General features: G+C 55.5%; 1 protein-coding gene across 5 annotated transcripts; it reads left to right on the forward strand.

The window, feature by feature from the left end:
* The first annotated feature begins 3,114 nt into the window (after positions 1-3,114).
* Positions 3,115-14,303, forward strand: KDF1 (keratinocyte differentiation factor 1). Of its 5 annotated transcripts, none has more exons than XM_051856802.2 (4): positions 3,115-3,237; positions 11,727-12,797; positions 13,222-13,296; positions 13,773-14,303. In XM_051856802.2, exons 2-4 carry the CDS (start codon positions 11,759-11,761, stop codon positions 13,850-13,852), a joined length of 1,194 nt encoding a protein of 397 aa, XP_051712762.2. In that variant the 5' UTR covers positions 3,115-3,237; positions 11,727-11,758; the 3' UTR covers positions 13,853-14,303. The 5 variants fall into 5 exon arrangements, with proteins under 5 accessions (XP_051712762.2, XP_008264112.2, XP_017202044.1 ...); XM_008265890.4 differs by having other exon boundaries at positions 3,141-3,297; XM_051856799.2 differs by lacking the exon at positions 3,115-3,237 and adding an exon at positions 3,381-3,700.
* The last annotated feature ends 1,400 nt before the right edge of the window (positions 14,304-15,703 follow it).

The following is a 15,703-nucleotide window of genomic DNA, read 5'->3' on the forward strand; positions in this document are numbered from 1 at the left end:
AGACAGGAGCTTCTTCCAGGTCTCCCATGTGGGTGCAGGGACCCAAGCTCTTGAGCCACCTCCCATTGCTTTCTTAGGCACATTAGCAGGGAACTGGATCAGAAGAAGAGCGGCCAGGACTCGAACTGGTGCCCATATGGGATGCAGCACTGCAGGCAGAGGTTTCACCTTCCCACCACGGTGCAGGCCTTAAACGTACTTAATTTTTAAAGAACGAATAAATCAATTGGGAAAAAACTACGTAAGACTCTAGACTCACTTGTTTTCTTCACAAGATTTATTTTACTTATTTGAAAGGCTGAATTACAGAGAGAGAGAGGGAGAGACAGAGATCTATTTGTAGGTTCACTCCCCAAATGGCTGCAGTAGCCAGGGCTGGGCTGGGCTGGGCTGAAGCCAGGAGCCTGGAACTCCATCTGGGTCTCCCACATGGGCGGTAGGGGCCCAAGTACATGAGCCATCATCCACTGCTTTCCCCGGAACATTATCTGGGAGCTAGATCAGAAGTGGAATAGCTGGGACTCAAACCGTTGGTCACAGGGGATGCTGGCCTCATAGGCAGAGGCTTAACCCGCTGCGCCACCGCACCGGCCCCACGTTAGCATTTTTGCTCCGTGTTACCCATCGTCATCAGCTGAGCTGCTGCGCCATGCTGTTGCCATTCTCTCTGCCTATCATTCTGTGCTCATGAGTGGCTCATTCTAACATTTTTTTTTTCACATATAAGTTAGGCTGAATCATATAAATCTGTCATGTTTAAGATAAAAAAAAAAAAAAAAAAGATGGGGCCAGTGCTGTGGCACAGCAGGTAAAGCCTCTGCCTGTGATACCAGCATCCCACACGACTGACGGTTCAAGTCCCAGCTGTTCCACTTCTGATCTAGCTCCCAGCTGCTGTGGGTAAAAGCCACTGCTGGCATTGTCGGCATCCCACACAGGCGCCGGTTTGAGTCCCAGCTGCTCCACTTCTGATCCAACTCCCTACTATGGCCTGGGAAAGCAGAAGATGGCCCAAGTCCTTGGGTCCCTGCTCCCATGTGGGAGACCTGAAAGAAGCTCCTGGCTCCTGGCTTCAGATGGAAGCCATTGTGGCCACCTGGGGAGTGAACCAGCGGATGGAAGTGGAAGACCTTTCTCTTTCTCTCTCTCTCTCTCTCTCTCTGCTTCTGCCTCTCTGTAACTCTGCCTTTCAAATAAATAAATCAATCTTTTAAAAAGTATCAAAAAAGATAAATTAGCAGTTTCATACAGCTGAACCTAATATTATGCCTAAACAGAGTAGCTCCAGTGTCTGAACTGCGTGAAAGGGATCCCATTCCAGATGTCATCTTCTGGCTTTGCCTTTTTCCACTCACTATCATCTTATTGCGCACGCCGGCCCAGTGCTGGCTGGCATTCCTTTTCTGTTCATGTGTGTGGGCGCTCCACACGCTTGCATCATCCGTCAGCGGCACTGGGCTGCTTCTGGCTTGAAGCTACCACCCCAAACTGTTTCTACTAATTCTTGTCCACGCTCCTTCTCGGCACACCTGTGCAGATGCTTCTTACGGCTGTACCCTAAGAATGAACCTGCACAAAGGTTTTCACCTGCACCCCATTTCCCGAGTGCCACACATCCCTGGAGGGGATGTCGAGGGGAGTGGCTCTGCTGGAAACTGATCACCTGTGCCTAAGTCTACCCACTTTGCATGGGTCATCTTGCAACTCCTCCCAGCGGTAGCTACCATTGTCTCTGCAGATGGAGCTCAGAGAAGGAGGGTTCTTGCTCAGACGGTTTGTGCCCATTGCCTGAGCAAACAATTTCTTCCTCTCTAAGCTTCAGTTGCTCCACCTGTAAAATGGGAATGATAACATCTGCCCCGGGGCCAGTGCTGTGGCACCCCAGGTTAACGCCCTGGCCTGAAGCGCCTGCCTCCCATATGGGCGCTTCTTATGGCCGTACCCCAAGAATGAACCTGCACAAAGGTTTTCACCTGCACCCCATTTCTCGAGTGCCACACGTCCCTGGATGGGATAGGGAGGGGAGTGGCTTTTTAAAAGTATCAAAAAAGATAAATTAACAGCAGTTTCATATGGCTGAACCTAATATTATGCCTAAACAGAGTATCTCTGCTTAGGAGGGTTCGAGATCCAGCTGTTCCACTTCCGATCCAGCTCTCTGCTGTGGCCTGGGAAAGCAGTAGAAGACGGCCCAAGTCCTTGGACCCCTGCACCTGCGTGGGAGACCGGGAAGAAACTCCTGGCTCCTGGCTTCGGATCAGCGCAGCTTCGGCTGTTGCAGCCAATTGGGGGAGTGAACCAGTGGATGGAAGACCTCTCCTCTCTGTGTCAACAAATCTTTCAAAAAAAAAAAAAAAAAAAAAACCCTGCCCCACCCCACCCCGCCGATCAGTGGAGAGATTAGATAATGCTGTGCAAGGGGCTTAGCATGGGTCCTGGGGATGCTCCCCACCAGTCACTCACTTATTGGTGAGATGGTTATTAAGTTCTTATTAAGGGGAGCAGGAACCCAGGACAGCCTGAGCCCGGACTGCCTGCCTTCCACAGGTGTCGCGTCTTGCAGAGACAGAGACCCCAGGGAGACAGCTTTCACGGTGCCTTTGGCCACCTCTGCTGAGTGGGGCTGCAATGCCCGACCCCAAAGCCGAGTCACTCTCCTCACCTGTAGGTTTCCCGGAACAGATGAGAAGGTGACCTGACCAGCACACAGAGGACCCAGGGCCCAGGAAGAAATCGGAGCCCAGCCGTTCACTCAGTCAAGAATGTTTCCTGAGTTCCTGGTCTGTGCCAGGGCCTGTGCGTGGGCACTGGGGACAGGCAACAAGGCCAGACCTACCCTCAAGGTAACAGGCTAACAGGAGTCAGGAAAGCAACGGTGCGCTGGGCATTGTGTGCGCTGGGCATTGTGATAAACCAGCACAGTTCCATAACGGAGACCCAGACAGACTCCAGGAAACCGCCTCGGAGGAGGCGTTTAAGGCCTGCCAGGGTGCTCCCTGGACCACCCGCCCATCTAACAGAAGAGGAGACTGAGCCCAGCACCTGTTCATCACGCTCCGCCGGGACTCAAAGCAGGCCGCCCTGCCCGGCGCCCCAACACCGGCCGCGGGGCCCGCCCAGAGTCCCGGGGCGGGGCCTCGGCCCAGGTGCGCGGCGCCGCGCGCTTCGCGAGAAAGGAAGTGTGTCCCCAGCGGCGGCCCGTGCCGCGCTCCCGCGAGACGCTCACCTGCGCCCCAGGTGAGCGGCGAGGGGGGCGGGGAAGGGGCTGAGCTGCAGGCGGCTCACCTGGCGGGACAGGTAAGCCCCGCGCGGACCCGAGTGGGCGCGAACCGGGGCGTCGTCAGCGTGGGGAGCCCGCCGGGGCTGCGCACGGACGGGGGAGGGTCTCGGGCCCGGCTCCTCGGGGCCACCCTCCCACTTCCGGGGTGCGCGGGCCAGGGAGCGGCCTGAGCAGGCAGGCGCCCGGGCTGGGCGGCCACAGTGGGTTGAGAGGCCGCGTTCGCTCTTGGGGCCGGGCCGGCGCGGGGCACGGTCGGACGGACAAACCCCGAGGAACGGCGTCGGGCGGGCGAGGGGCTGAGGCGGCCGGCGGCGGAGGGTTCTGTACCTGGAGAGGCTGGCGCTCGCCGTGAGTGCGGTGCCTTTGCGGGGGCTGGGCCAGGCTGGGAGCAGTGCGGGGGTCTGGATCCCCCGCCGAGGGGTGAGTCTCGGGCTGCGCCTTCGGGGTGCACGGATGCCCCGCGTCCGAGCCCACGGCTGTGTGATGAGCAGGGCTGGGCATGGGCGTGGGGCAAAGGCCGGTGCGGCGGGGCCTGTCCCTGGGGACGCTGGACGGAGGGGCGGTCCCGAGGCAGACCCCCGGGAGTGTGTGTGTTCGTTCCTGGGCACCGGCACTGCGCTAAACCCGCTTCTTGCGGTCTCTCACTTAAACCTCCCTGGGGGCCCGCGAGGATACTCATCTCTTTTTCCAGACGTGGGAGCTGTGGCTCACAACCTTGCCTCTGGCCACGGTGCTTATAGGATTTCGGAGGTGGGGGCAGGAGCCAGGGATGCAGCCCGAAGGAAACCGGCGGGGTTTGACTTTTGAGGAGGACTCAGAGGCTGGAGGGGAGCGGGTACCTGTGTGTGGCACTCCCCTTCTCCCACACCCTCACCCCGTGCTGCCAGCACTGGGGGGGGGGGGCAGGGAGAGCAGCAGGTGGGCCCCAGAGCGCCCCGACCCTGTCAGCTGTGTAGGTGTCCCTGGCTGTGGCCTACCCTGCTTACCCTGCTTCGGGTGTGTGTGCTAAGGAGGGGCATGACTTGTTCACAGAGCAGCCGCAGGGGCTGCACAAAGTGGGGTGTGGGGTCCTCTGGCCCCTTCTCTGCTGTTTGTTCAGCATTTAGCACAGTGATGTTATATGTGCTCAATATGTAGTTGCTGGATTTATTTAATTTTTATTTAACTTATTTGAAAGGCAGAAAGAGAGAGAGAGAGAGGGTGAGACCTCCCACCCACTAGTTCTGCAAATGCCCACACAGCTGGGGCTGAGCCAGGTCAAAGCCAGAAGCCTGGGACCCTACCACTTGATCCGTCACCCGCTGCCTCCCAGCGGGTGCAGGAGCAGGAAGCTGGAATCAGCAGCAGAGCTGGGACTGACTCTAGCTAGCACTCCGATACGCAACGCGGTTGGGTTGATCTAGTCAGCAGTGCAAGTCTTCCGGCTTTGGAGGACAGCACGGGAGGGAGGTGGTAACTTCCTGATCCCTTTACAAAGCCCAGGAACCTGTGTGCTCCATGTGGCTGTAGAGGGGTGGAGGTGCCCACCTTCCTGACCACAGTCTGAGCCTGCCAGGCTCAGGGCTCCCGCTGTCTTTTCCATACAGCTGGGAGTGGGCAGCTTTGACTGTCCCTTCCCTCACAAGGAACAGGTGCCATTGGAAAACAGAGCCGAGTCCTCTTTGAGAGAAGGAAGGGGTGGCAGATAGGAGCCTGGGGCCAGGCTAATGTGTGGCTTGGACAACTTTAGGACTGTGTGTGCTTCAGAGTAGTGGTAATAGAGCCTTAAGAGAAGTGCTTTATCACACCCGGAGCACTTAGGACAATGTGAGCTCCTTCACAACGCAGACTCCTGAGGTTAGGGAATTGTGTCTGCTGCTCTGCCCTGGGGTATCAGAACAGCACCCGGCACACAGTAGACCCTCAGTGAACGTTTGCTAACTGAGCGAATGACTGAATCCATCCTCAACTGGACATTGCTCCAGCCACAGCGAGGATTTTTAACGGCATGCCCCAGACAGTCAGCTGTGCAGTTTCAGTTCCCGCACCTTTGGAGACAGGATTTCTCGCTGCCCCTCCCCCTCCCGTCACCCTCAGCACCCAGGTGCCCCTCCTCTCTGCCCAGAGGCCCCACAACAGCACCTGATGTACCCGCCCTGTTGCAGACACCCAGGCAGAAGGAGCAGCATAGTCTCCGCCCCTGAGCAGCCTCACGGGCCCTGGGGAGATAGGCTTAGCCTAACCTCAAGTACAAGGCCGTCCCAGCTAACAGAGCTTGGCAGAAGATCTCAGGAGAGCAGCTCCCGTCTGACCAGAGATCCTGGAGGGTCCTTGGAGGAGAAGTGGTGAGTGGAGCCAGGGGACGGGTTGAGGAATTGTAGGAACAGAGAGCCCTGTGTTGCAGCCAGCGTTGCAGCACAGCCAGTTAAGCTGCCACCTGCAACACCGCAGCATCCCACGTGGATGCCGGTTCAAGTCCCACCCAGCTCCAGGCGCCTGGCTTCGGTCTGGCACAGCCCAGGCCATTGTGGCCATTTGGAGAGTAAACCAGCCGATGGAAGATCTAACTCAGTCTCTTCCTCTCTCTCTGCCTTTCCAATAAATTAATAAATAGAGAGGGGCCCATGCTGTGGCACAGTGGGCAAAAGCTGCTGCCTGCAGTACAGGCAACCAATATGGGTGCTGGCTCAAGTCCCGGCTGCTCCACTTCGATCCAGCTCTCTGCTGTGGCCTGGGATAACAGTAGAAGATGGCCCATGCCCTCGGGCCCCTGCACCCACATGGGAGACCCGGAAGAAGCTCCTGGCTTCAGATCGGCCCAGCTCTGGCTGTTGCAGCCATTTGGGGAGTAAACCAGTGGATGGAAGACCCATCTCTCTCTCTCTCTCTGCTTCTGCCTCTCTGTAACTCTGCCTTTCAAATAAATAATGCAATCTTTTAAAAATAAATAGAGTGCAAGAGACAGATCTTTCGTCTGCTGGTTCACTCCCTAAATGTCAACAATCGGCAGGGCTTAGACCAGGCTGAAAGCAGGAGCCAGGAACTCCATTTGGGTCTCCCACGTGGGTGTCGGGGCCTAAGGGCTTGGGCCATCTGCTGCTGCTTTCCCAGGTGCATCAGCAGGGAGCTGGCTTGGAAGTGGAATCGCGGGACTTGAACCAGTGCTTATATGGGACTCTAGTGTCACAGGGGCCAGCTTAACCTGCTGTACTACACTGAGAGCCCCAATAAATAAATACCTAAAAATATTCAGGAAATTTAACATCATACACTACTATTAAGTAATTTCCAGTGTATTTTCTTTCTTTTTTAAAAAATTTTATTTATTTATTTAATAGGTAGAGTTATAGACAATGAGAGGGAGAAACAGAGAGAGAGGTCTTCTGTCCATTGGTTCATTCCCCAAATGGTCACAATCGCTAGAGCTGCACCAATCTGAAGCCAGGAGCCAGGAACTTCTTCCCAGTCTCCCATGTGGGTGCAGGGGTCCAAGGACTTGGGCCATCTTCTACTGCTTTCCCAGGCCATAGCAGAGAGCTGGATTGGAAGAGGAGCAGCCGGGACTAGAACTGGCGTCTGTATGGGATGCCGGCGCCGCAGGTGGAGGATTAACTTACTGCACCATAGTGCCGGCCCCTCCAGTGTATTTTCCAGTTTCACCAATTAACCACATTATCTAGTTTGCATTTTTTTCTGTTGATCCACAATCATGTTTTAGTTTTTATTTTAATTTAAAAAAAATATTTATTTTATTTATTTGAAAGAGTTACAGAGAGAGGAGAGACAGAGAGAGATGTCTTCCATCTGCTGGTTCACTCCCCAATTGGCCACAATGGCCGGAGCTGAGCCAATCCGAAGTCAGGAGCTTCTTCCAGGTCTCCCATGTGGGTACAGGGGCCCAAGGACTTGAGCCATCTTCTACTGTTTTCCCAGGCCATAGCAGAGATCTGGATCAGAAGAGGAGCAGCCAGGTCCAGAACCGGTGCCCATATGGGATGCTGGTGCTTCAGGCCAGGGCTTTAACCTGCTGTGCCACAGCGCCGGCCCCAAGTTATTTTTTTAAAGATTTAAAAAAAAATTAGTGATTTTTATTTTTAACATTTATTTATTTGAAAGTCAGAGTTACACAGAGAGAGAAGGAGAGGCAGAGAGAGAGGTCTTCCATCTGTTGGTTCACTCCCCAGTTGGCCGCAACGGCTGGAGCTGCACCGATCTGAAGCCAGGAGCCAGGAGCTTCTTCCCAGTCTCCTATGTGGGTGCAGGGGTCCAAGCATTTGGGCCATCTTCTCCTGTTTTCCCAGGCCGTAGCAGAGAGCTGGATGGGAAGTGGAGCAGCTGGGTCTTGAACTGGCACCCATATGGGATGCCAGCACTTCAGGCTAAGGCATTAACCTGCTGTGCCACAGCGCCTGCCCCAAGCTTTTTTTTTTTTTAAAGATTTATTTTCAGAGCAATGGGTTGGGGGAAGGATGTTGGTCCCCATCCACTGGTTCACTCCCTAAATGGCTGCAATGACCAGGGCTGGTCCAGGCTGAAGCCAGGAGCCTGCAACTCCATCCCGGTCTCCCTTGTGGGTGGCAAGATCCCAAGCACTTGGGCCATCATCTGCTGCTTGCCCAGGCACGTTTGCAGGGAGCTGGCTTAGAAGTGGAGCAGCCCAGGCTCAAACCGGTGCTCTGACAAGAGATGCTCTTGTGGCGAGTGGCTGCCCAACCTGCTGTGCCACAAAGCCAGCCCCCTTCACTAGTCATTGTGTCCCTCAACTTGGGCATGTGTGAGGTTTCTTAATGATTACAGTCAGATGTTGCACTTTTGGATGAAGTACTGTATAAGTAGGCTATAGCTGGAAGAGGCACATGCTGTCAGTTCGTCTTACTGGCGATATTAACTTTGATCATGTAATTAAAGTGGTCTCTGCAGGTTATTCCAGGTTCGTGCATTTTCTTAAGTTCTTCACTATCTGCAGCAAGTACAAGGGAAGGAGGTCGCCGGAGTGGGAGCCTTGACAGTCTCTGGTGAGAGGCGATGGTGGCCTGTTTAGGGAAGTGGCACTGATTTGCCCAAGGCACATGGCCTACAATGGCCAGAACTGGGTTTAGAACACAGATGTCCTAACTTTTAGCCCAGTCCCTTGCTCCTCACCAGTTGAGGACACCAGTGTTCAGTCAGATAGTAGGAAAAGGGATTCGTGTTGTAGAAAATACAGCATGAACCAGGCGGTCAACCAAATGCCGCTACGGGGGTATACTCGGCTCCACACTCAGGAGACAGCGGCTTGAGACATCGCCCCACGTCAGCAGGAAGTAGCTCTAAAGACAGATCATCGTCCCTCTGCGCCTCCTGGGCTTTAGGGGCTAATGTAATCCCATACAACACTTGCTTTATAAAGAAAAGGGAGGGGGATGTTAATAAAACGGCACAGTCTGTGGCACCATCTACGCCTCACTCACCATCTTGGGCCCTGACCCGCAGGCTTCCGTCCTAAGCCCCATGGCCCAACCACCGGTGTCAGCTCCACCCCCCCACCCCCACCCCCCCACACACAGTGGGATTCGCTGCTCCTACTTCCCTGCCCGCCACCCAGCAAAGTTTCAAGAGGACCTGTTCCTGAACACATGTCTTTTTTCCCTCTCTGTCTCTTGATCTCTCTTAGGCTCTCCTCCCTCTTTTCCTTCTTCACCCTTCCCTTGGGTCTATCCGGTTTCCCCACCAATAAACCCTTTCCCTTAAAAAAAGAAAGAAAAGAAAGTACAGGATGAGGCTGGTGCTATGGTGCCAGCATCCCACATGGGCGCCGGCTCAAGTCCTGGCTGCTTCACTTCCAATCCAGCTCTCTGCTATGACCTGGAAAAGCAGTGGAAGATGGCCCAGGTGCTTGGGCCCTGCACCCATGTGGGAGACCCGGAGGAAGCTCATGGCTCCTGGCTTCGGATCACTGCTGGCGTTGCAGGCAGCAGCTTTACTTGCTATGCTACAGCGCCAGCCCCTAAATAAAATCTTTATTTACTTATTTAATTATTTGAAAGACAGAGTTACACAGAGGCAGAGAGAGGTCTTCCACCTGCTGGTTCACTCCCCAGATGGCCGCAATGGCCGGAGGTGTGCTGATCTGAAACTAGGAGCTTCTTCCAGGTCTCCCACAGAGGTGCAGGGACTTAAGGACTTGGGCCATCTTCTACTGCTTTCCCAGGCCATGGAAGAGGGCTGGATCAGAAGTGGAGCAGCCAGAATTTGAACTGGCGCCCATGTGAGATGCTGGCACTGCAGGCAGCAACTTTGCCTGCTATGCCACAGCACTGGTCCCTAAATAAAATCTAAAAACAAAAACAAAAACGCAGGCTGAGGATAGTTACGACCCAATAAATGCCTACATGTGATCAGGGATCCTCCCCTATACACCACTGCATAGCCTTCTGGGACTCCCTCAGCCAGAGAGGATTCTCCCATAGTGCCTCATGTGTCCTACACGTTCTATCTTACAAGGTTTTAAACGTCTGTTTTCCCTCTAGAAAAACCACCTGTGAGTCATCAAAAACAAGATCTGTAACTGATACATTTTTGGTTCCAAAGTGCCCAATGTAAGACCAGGCTCAGTGTTTGTGGAGTGAATAAAGTCTTAGTTCTGAGCTTCCTAGCAACCAAATCAAAAGGGGAAAGATGTATGTTGTGACTCAATGTTCTTGTCTAATCAAACGAAGCAAAACAGTGGTTGCCACTACATGTGGCTAGGAGCACAGTTCTGAGTTTGATTGGAATATTGGAGGGGACCCCAAACCTTCCACGTCTGATCGAAGGATGCAGGAAGGAAAGGGATGGCAGTGATCAGGATCCCAGCAAATCACGCGGAAGAGCATTTGTTGAGCAGCCTTGGAGGCTCTGCGTGGGCCCACCAGCAGGAGACACTGGGGAGACTGCTTCTCCCAAAGGGAGATTCTAGATCTTTTTTGTGGAAAAATACACGTTCACATTTTTAAACCATTTTTAGGTGTACAGTCCTGTGATTAAATATATTCATATTGTACAGCTACCACCACCATGCATCATGCCTGTTTGTGTTTAAAAGATTTATTTATTGGAATGACAGAGTGATGGAGAGACAAAGAGAATCTTCATCTTCTGGTTCACTCCCCAGATGTCACAACAGCCAGGTCTGGGGTGGGCTGAGGGCAGGAGCCAGGGACTCCATCTGGGTCTCCCACACGAGTGGCAGAAGCTCAGGTACTTAGGTCTGCGGCCTTCCCAGGCATATAGCAGGGAGCTGGGTCAGAAGCAGAGTACCTGGGACTGTAACCAGCACTCCTCCTCCTCCTACTACTACTTCTTTTAAGACTTATTTATTTATTTATTTATTTAGGCAGAATTAGAGAGAGGAGAGACAGAAAGAGATCTTCCACTTGCTGGTTCTCTCCTCAAATAGCTGCAGTAGCCAGGCCAAAGCTAGCAGATTCTTCCGGGTCTCCCAGGTGGGTTCAGGAGACCAAGCACTTAGGCCGTCTTCTGCTGCTTTCCCAGGCACATCAGCAGGGAGCTGGATTGGAAATGGAGCAGCCAGGACAGCACCCATGTAGGAGGCCCGTGCAGCAGCTTAACCCTCTATGCCACAACAGTGGCCCCATAAACAGTAATTCCAACCGGCTGTGCCACAACACTGCTCCTGGTTTTTTTTTGTTTTTTTTGTTTTTTTTTTTTTTTTTTTTTTTTACAGGCAGAGTGGACAGGGAGAGAGTGAGACAGAGAGAAAGGTCTTCCTTTGCCGTTGGTTCACCCTCCAATGGCCGCCATGGTCGGCGCACCGCGCTGATCCGATGGCAGGAGCCAGGTATTTATCCTGGTTTCCCATGGGGTGCAGGGCCCAAGCACTTGGGCCATCCTCCACTGCACTCCCTGGCCACAGCAGAGAGCTGGCCTGGAAGAGGGGCAACCGGGACAGAATCCGGCGCCCCAGCCGGAACTAGAACCCGGTGTGCCGGCACCACAAGGTGGATTAGCCTACTGAGCTACTGAGCGCTGGCCGCTCCTGTTTGTTTTTAAATAACATCCCAGGGAGTGTGAAGTCCCAGGAAGTGAGGGTTGCACGTCACAGGTCTCAGAAACCAGAAGCTGGGGTGGACATTGGGCTTAACTGTTACGACTCCACTTGGGAAGCCTGCATTCGGGTCCGGACTCTGCTCCTGATTCCAGCCTCTGCTGATGTGCACCTGAGAGGCAGCAGGTGGTGGTCAAGTGGTTGAATGTCTTGCCAACTCACCCACGTGGTAGACTCAGGTTGAGTTCTCCTGGCTTCTACCTGGCTCATCCCTGGCTGTTGCAGGCACTTGGGAAACAAACCAGTGGAAGGGACCTCTCTCCCTGCCTTTCAAATAAACTAAACGATAGATAGAAGCCAGGTGTCCAAAGCTCTGCTGATCAGCCCTAAGGTTTATCCCTGACCTATGAACCTGACTCCTTCCTGGCTTGTTCCCTGCAGGTGTCTGGCTGTAACAAACCATGCGATGAGCCATGCCCCGCCCTGGACACCCCCGCCCATCATCTGGGCCACCACGTTTGGGACCCTGGGAGCAGCCAACAGAATTATGCCTGGAGACATACGATAAGCCAGCCCAGCCTCTGCCAAGCCACCGAGCCCGTAGGCCAGACCCCAAGGACCCTGGCCATTATGGCCCCGAGAGCATTACCTTCATCTCTGGCTCCGCTGAGCCAGCTGCCGAGCCCCCTGCCTGCTGCCTGCTCTGGCGACCCTGGGTGTGGGACTGGTGCCGGGCTGCCTTCTGCTTCCGCCGCTGCCGAGACTGCCTCCAGCGCTGTGGAGCCTGTGTGCAGGGCTGTAGCCCCTGCCTGTCTGCTGGGGACTCCGCTGAGGGGGCTGCCGAAGCCAGCTGGGCCAAAGAGCACAATGGTGTGCCCCCCAGCCCTGACCGTGCAACCCCCAGCCGGCGGGATGGCCAGCGACTCAAGTCAAACATGGGCAGCAGCTTCAGCTACCCTGACGTCAAGCTCAAGGGCATCCCTGTCTATCCTTATCGCAACACCCCGTCCTCAGCCCCTGACGCGGACTCCTGCTGCAAGGAGCCGCTGGCCGAGCCCCCGCCCCTGCGGCACAGCCTGCCCAGCACCCTGGCCAGCAGCCCCCGTGGCTCCGAGGAATACTACTCTTTCCACGAGTCGGACCTGGACCTGCCGGAGATGGGCAGCGGCTCCATGTCGAGCCGGGAGATTGACGTGCTCATCTTCAAGAAGCTGACGGAGCTGTTCAGCGTGCACCAGATCGATGAGCTGGCCAAGTGCACGTCGGACACGGTGTTCCTGGAGAAGACCAGCAAGATCTCAGACCTCATCAGCAGCATCACGCAGGACTACCACCTGGACGAGCAGGACGCCGAGGGCCGCCTGGTGCGCGGCATCATTCGCATCAGCACCCGGAAGAGCCGCACCCGCCCACAGACCTCAGAGGGGCGCTCCACGCGGGCTGCTGCCCCCACTGCCCCTGCCCCTGACAGTGGCCATGAGACCATGGTGGGCTCGGGTCTCAGCCAGGATGGTAGGTGGGGCCCCGCGGGGCTAAGGGGCGGAGTAGGGGAGGCTGTGACCAAGGGAGGGATGGACCCAAGTCTTTGGCCACTGTGGGCCTACCCCGCGCCAGACTGCGTTCTTGACTTCAGCTCCCGTGTTTCCCTCTCCCCTGCTCCTAGGCTGACTCTTCCCAGGGAGCTCTCTGGCCATTGCTGCGGTGCCCAGAGAGGACAAAGCTAACAGGCTCCTTCTGGCCCCTGCTCTTGGCTGCCAGAGTAGCTTCCTGGCATAGACTGGGCAGCAGGACCTGGGGACTCATGGATTTGAACCGCTGGTCTGGCGTTAAAACCTGCCCCACCCCCCACAGGGTCTCTAAGCCCTGCTTCTCGGGCCTCCCTCCTCCGGCTGGCTGGGGGTTGGGTGTGATAACAACCGTTCCTTCCCTCCCCTAGAGCTGACAGTGCAGATCTCCCAGGAGACCACGGCGGACGCCATCGCCCGGAAGCTAAGGCCTTATGGAGCCCCAGGTGTGGTCCTGATCTAATGAGTGCCTACCCTGAGGGCCCCTCACCCAACATCCTCCTGGGGTGGGGAGGGTGGGATCAGAAGGGGACAAGGGGCCTGAGCGGCCAGAACCATCCCACCCTGTAAGCTGGCTTACAGCACAGGTGCCACAACAGGCCAGTACTCAGACCCCAGCCCTTAAGCCCGGCTCTGGAGTGGACAGCAGGAGGGCAGACGGCCATCTGCTGTGGTGCTGAAAGGGCACCCTGGGTGGCCTTGGCCCTCACAACCCTCTGGGAGCAAGATCATTCCCTTTTACAGAGGGGGAAGCTAGGGTCGAGAGGACAAGGAACAAGGAACTGAGTGCGTCTCCCAGTCAGGATCGTAGCGACTCGGGCTCAAGTCCCGCTCTGCTGCTTCTCAGCAGGCTTCTCCCGGCCCTGGGGCCTGGTGAGTTCTTTCCCCTCTCAGCCTGTTTCCTCCTCTCCCTTTCCCCCAGGGTACCCAGCCAGCCGTGACTCGTCTTTCCAGGGCACGGACACAGACTCTGGGGCACCCCTGCTCCAGGTGTACTGCTGACCCCACCAGGCCCCGCGGCACCACCCTCCAGGGAAGAGCCTGCAGAATAGAGGGCCCAGGACGCCCCATCTCGGGGAGGCTGGGCCAGGAACTCGGCAGTGTGCGCTCTGGCGCTCTGGCCGACTGACTCTTGGACCCTGGTTCCCACACCCTAAGGCCTCCTCAGCTAGCCTGACCCCGGCCCGGGCCTGCTCCTTCCAGCCCATGGCTTTCGGTGGCTCTCCAGAGAAAACAAAGAATTGTTACCTTCCAGGATTGAATCCTGACTCTATCCCATAATATGGCACTTGTACCAATCATGCAAACTTCTCCCTCCCAGGGGGACCCTCCAGCTAAAAGCAGTAAGTGGACTGGGTTGGGGGTGGGCAGGGCCCACTCCACGCCGTTCTGTTTTGTTGTTTGTTCTGTTAACATGACCATAGTTGGCAATACAAAGGTGGCATCATCTTTAGTCCCATTTGCCTGGCCTTACTGCTACCCAGAGTGGGAGATGGAACGTGGCTTAGTGCTGCTGTGGGGTTGAAGTCGCGAGGATGAAATGGGGGCAGTGCTGCTCCGGGAGCTCTGGAGCCAGGAGTGGCGAACGGGAGGAAGGCGGTTTTTGTTGGGGAGCTGTGCTGCGGGCCCATGGGCTGCCCTGTGCAGGCTGGCCCATCCCCAAATCCCTGACGGTCATTCCCAAACCTGCCTTGGGGCTGCTGCTCCCCTCTGCCTCTCCCTGCTGCCATCAGGGTGCTGTGGTTTTGTTACTCCAACCCTGGAGTGGGAGCAAGAACTCAGAGAAATCAAGAACACTTGTGGGTTATGTAGCTACTAACTGTGGCTCTGGAGCTGGAAGCTGACCTTAGGGCAGAAGCAGGATCCTCATTTGGACACCAGAGCCCAGCTGGGTTCAGAGGCACCCTGCTTAGCTGCCCCCATGGGCCAGTCTGCAAGCAGAGGGGCCAGGGCAGATCCACCAGCCCGTTGCTGAGTCATGAAGCAGCTGGAAGATGTTCAAGATCCCCTTACATTTAAAAACAATTTATTTTATGAGAAGAAGAGACAGTTCCTGTCTGCTGGTTCTCTCCAAACGCCCTCAATGGCCAGAACTGGGCCAAGCCAAAGCCAAGAGCTTAAGCTGCGTCTCATGTGAGTAGCACACCCAACCACTTGAGCCACCACTGCTGTCTCCCAGTGTCTGCATCGGCAACAGGCTGCAGCTGGGATTCAAACCCAGCAACACCAATACAGGCCATGGGCGCCTAGCCTCCCCACCCTTCTTACTGTCCCCGCGGGCATCCTTTCACAAGAGACAACTGAGCTATACTGCTTACCCTGGATGGTCCCTTAGGGCTATGACCTCAGGAAAGCGGGGCAGCACTGCAGGCACAGCTGTGACTGCAGCCCCTCCTCTCCAGCCCCGCCCGAGCAGTGTCTTCCAAATTCAGCCTTGGGACCCATTATTTGTATTCCCAGAAACAAGAGTTTATCGGGGAAGCATCTAGTTCAAGTCCTGTAGGATTTGGCTTGGAGTCCCATATAGTTAAACACACAAGTACTTAACAGCCCAACAATTCTGCTAGGCTGTATCCTGAGGCAGCTTTGGCATACCTGAAAAGGGGACGTTCAGAAGGATTTTCCTAGATCAAGACATCAAACTTCTGCCACCTTTGGGTAAGAAGGTCCACCTCTCTGGACCCTGGCTGACGTCACCTAAAATCTTAGCTACGTGCATGATTCCTTGGCAAAGTCCTGATGGGGCCCCAGGATCAGCATCACCGGGGAGGTTGCCGGGTCTTGCACTCTTGCCGCCTCCTCCCAACCAACACCTACAAAGTCAGGGTCTGCAGGTCGACTAAGTCCCCAGGT

Source organism: Oryctolagus cuniculus, chromosome 7 (genome assembly GCF_964237555.1).
Source record: "Oryctolagus cuniculus chromosome 7, mOryCun1.1, whole genome shotgun sequence".
Taxonomy (NCBI): domain Eukaryota; kingdom Metazoa; phylum Chordata; class Mammalia; order Lagomorpha; family Leporidae; genus Oryctolagus; species Oryctolagus cuniculus.

Coding starts and splice junctions, on each gene's coding strand:
- KDF1 (XM_051856802.2), top strand. CDS start 11,759: ATGCCCCGCCCTGGACACCCCCGCCCATCATCTGGGCCACCACGTTTG. Junction 12,798..13,221: donor CTCGGGTCTCAGCCAGGATG/GTAGGTGGGGCC, acceptor TCCCTCCCCTAG/AGCTGACAGTGCAGATCTCC. Junction 13,297..13,772: donor AAGGCCTTATGGAGCCCCAG/GTGTGGTCCTGA, acceptor CCTTTCCCCCAG/GGTACCCAGCCAGCCGTGAC.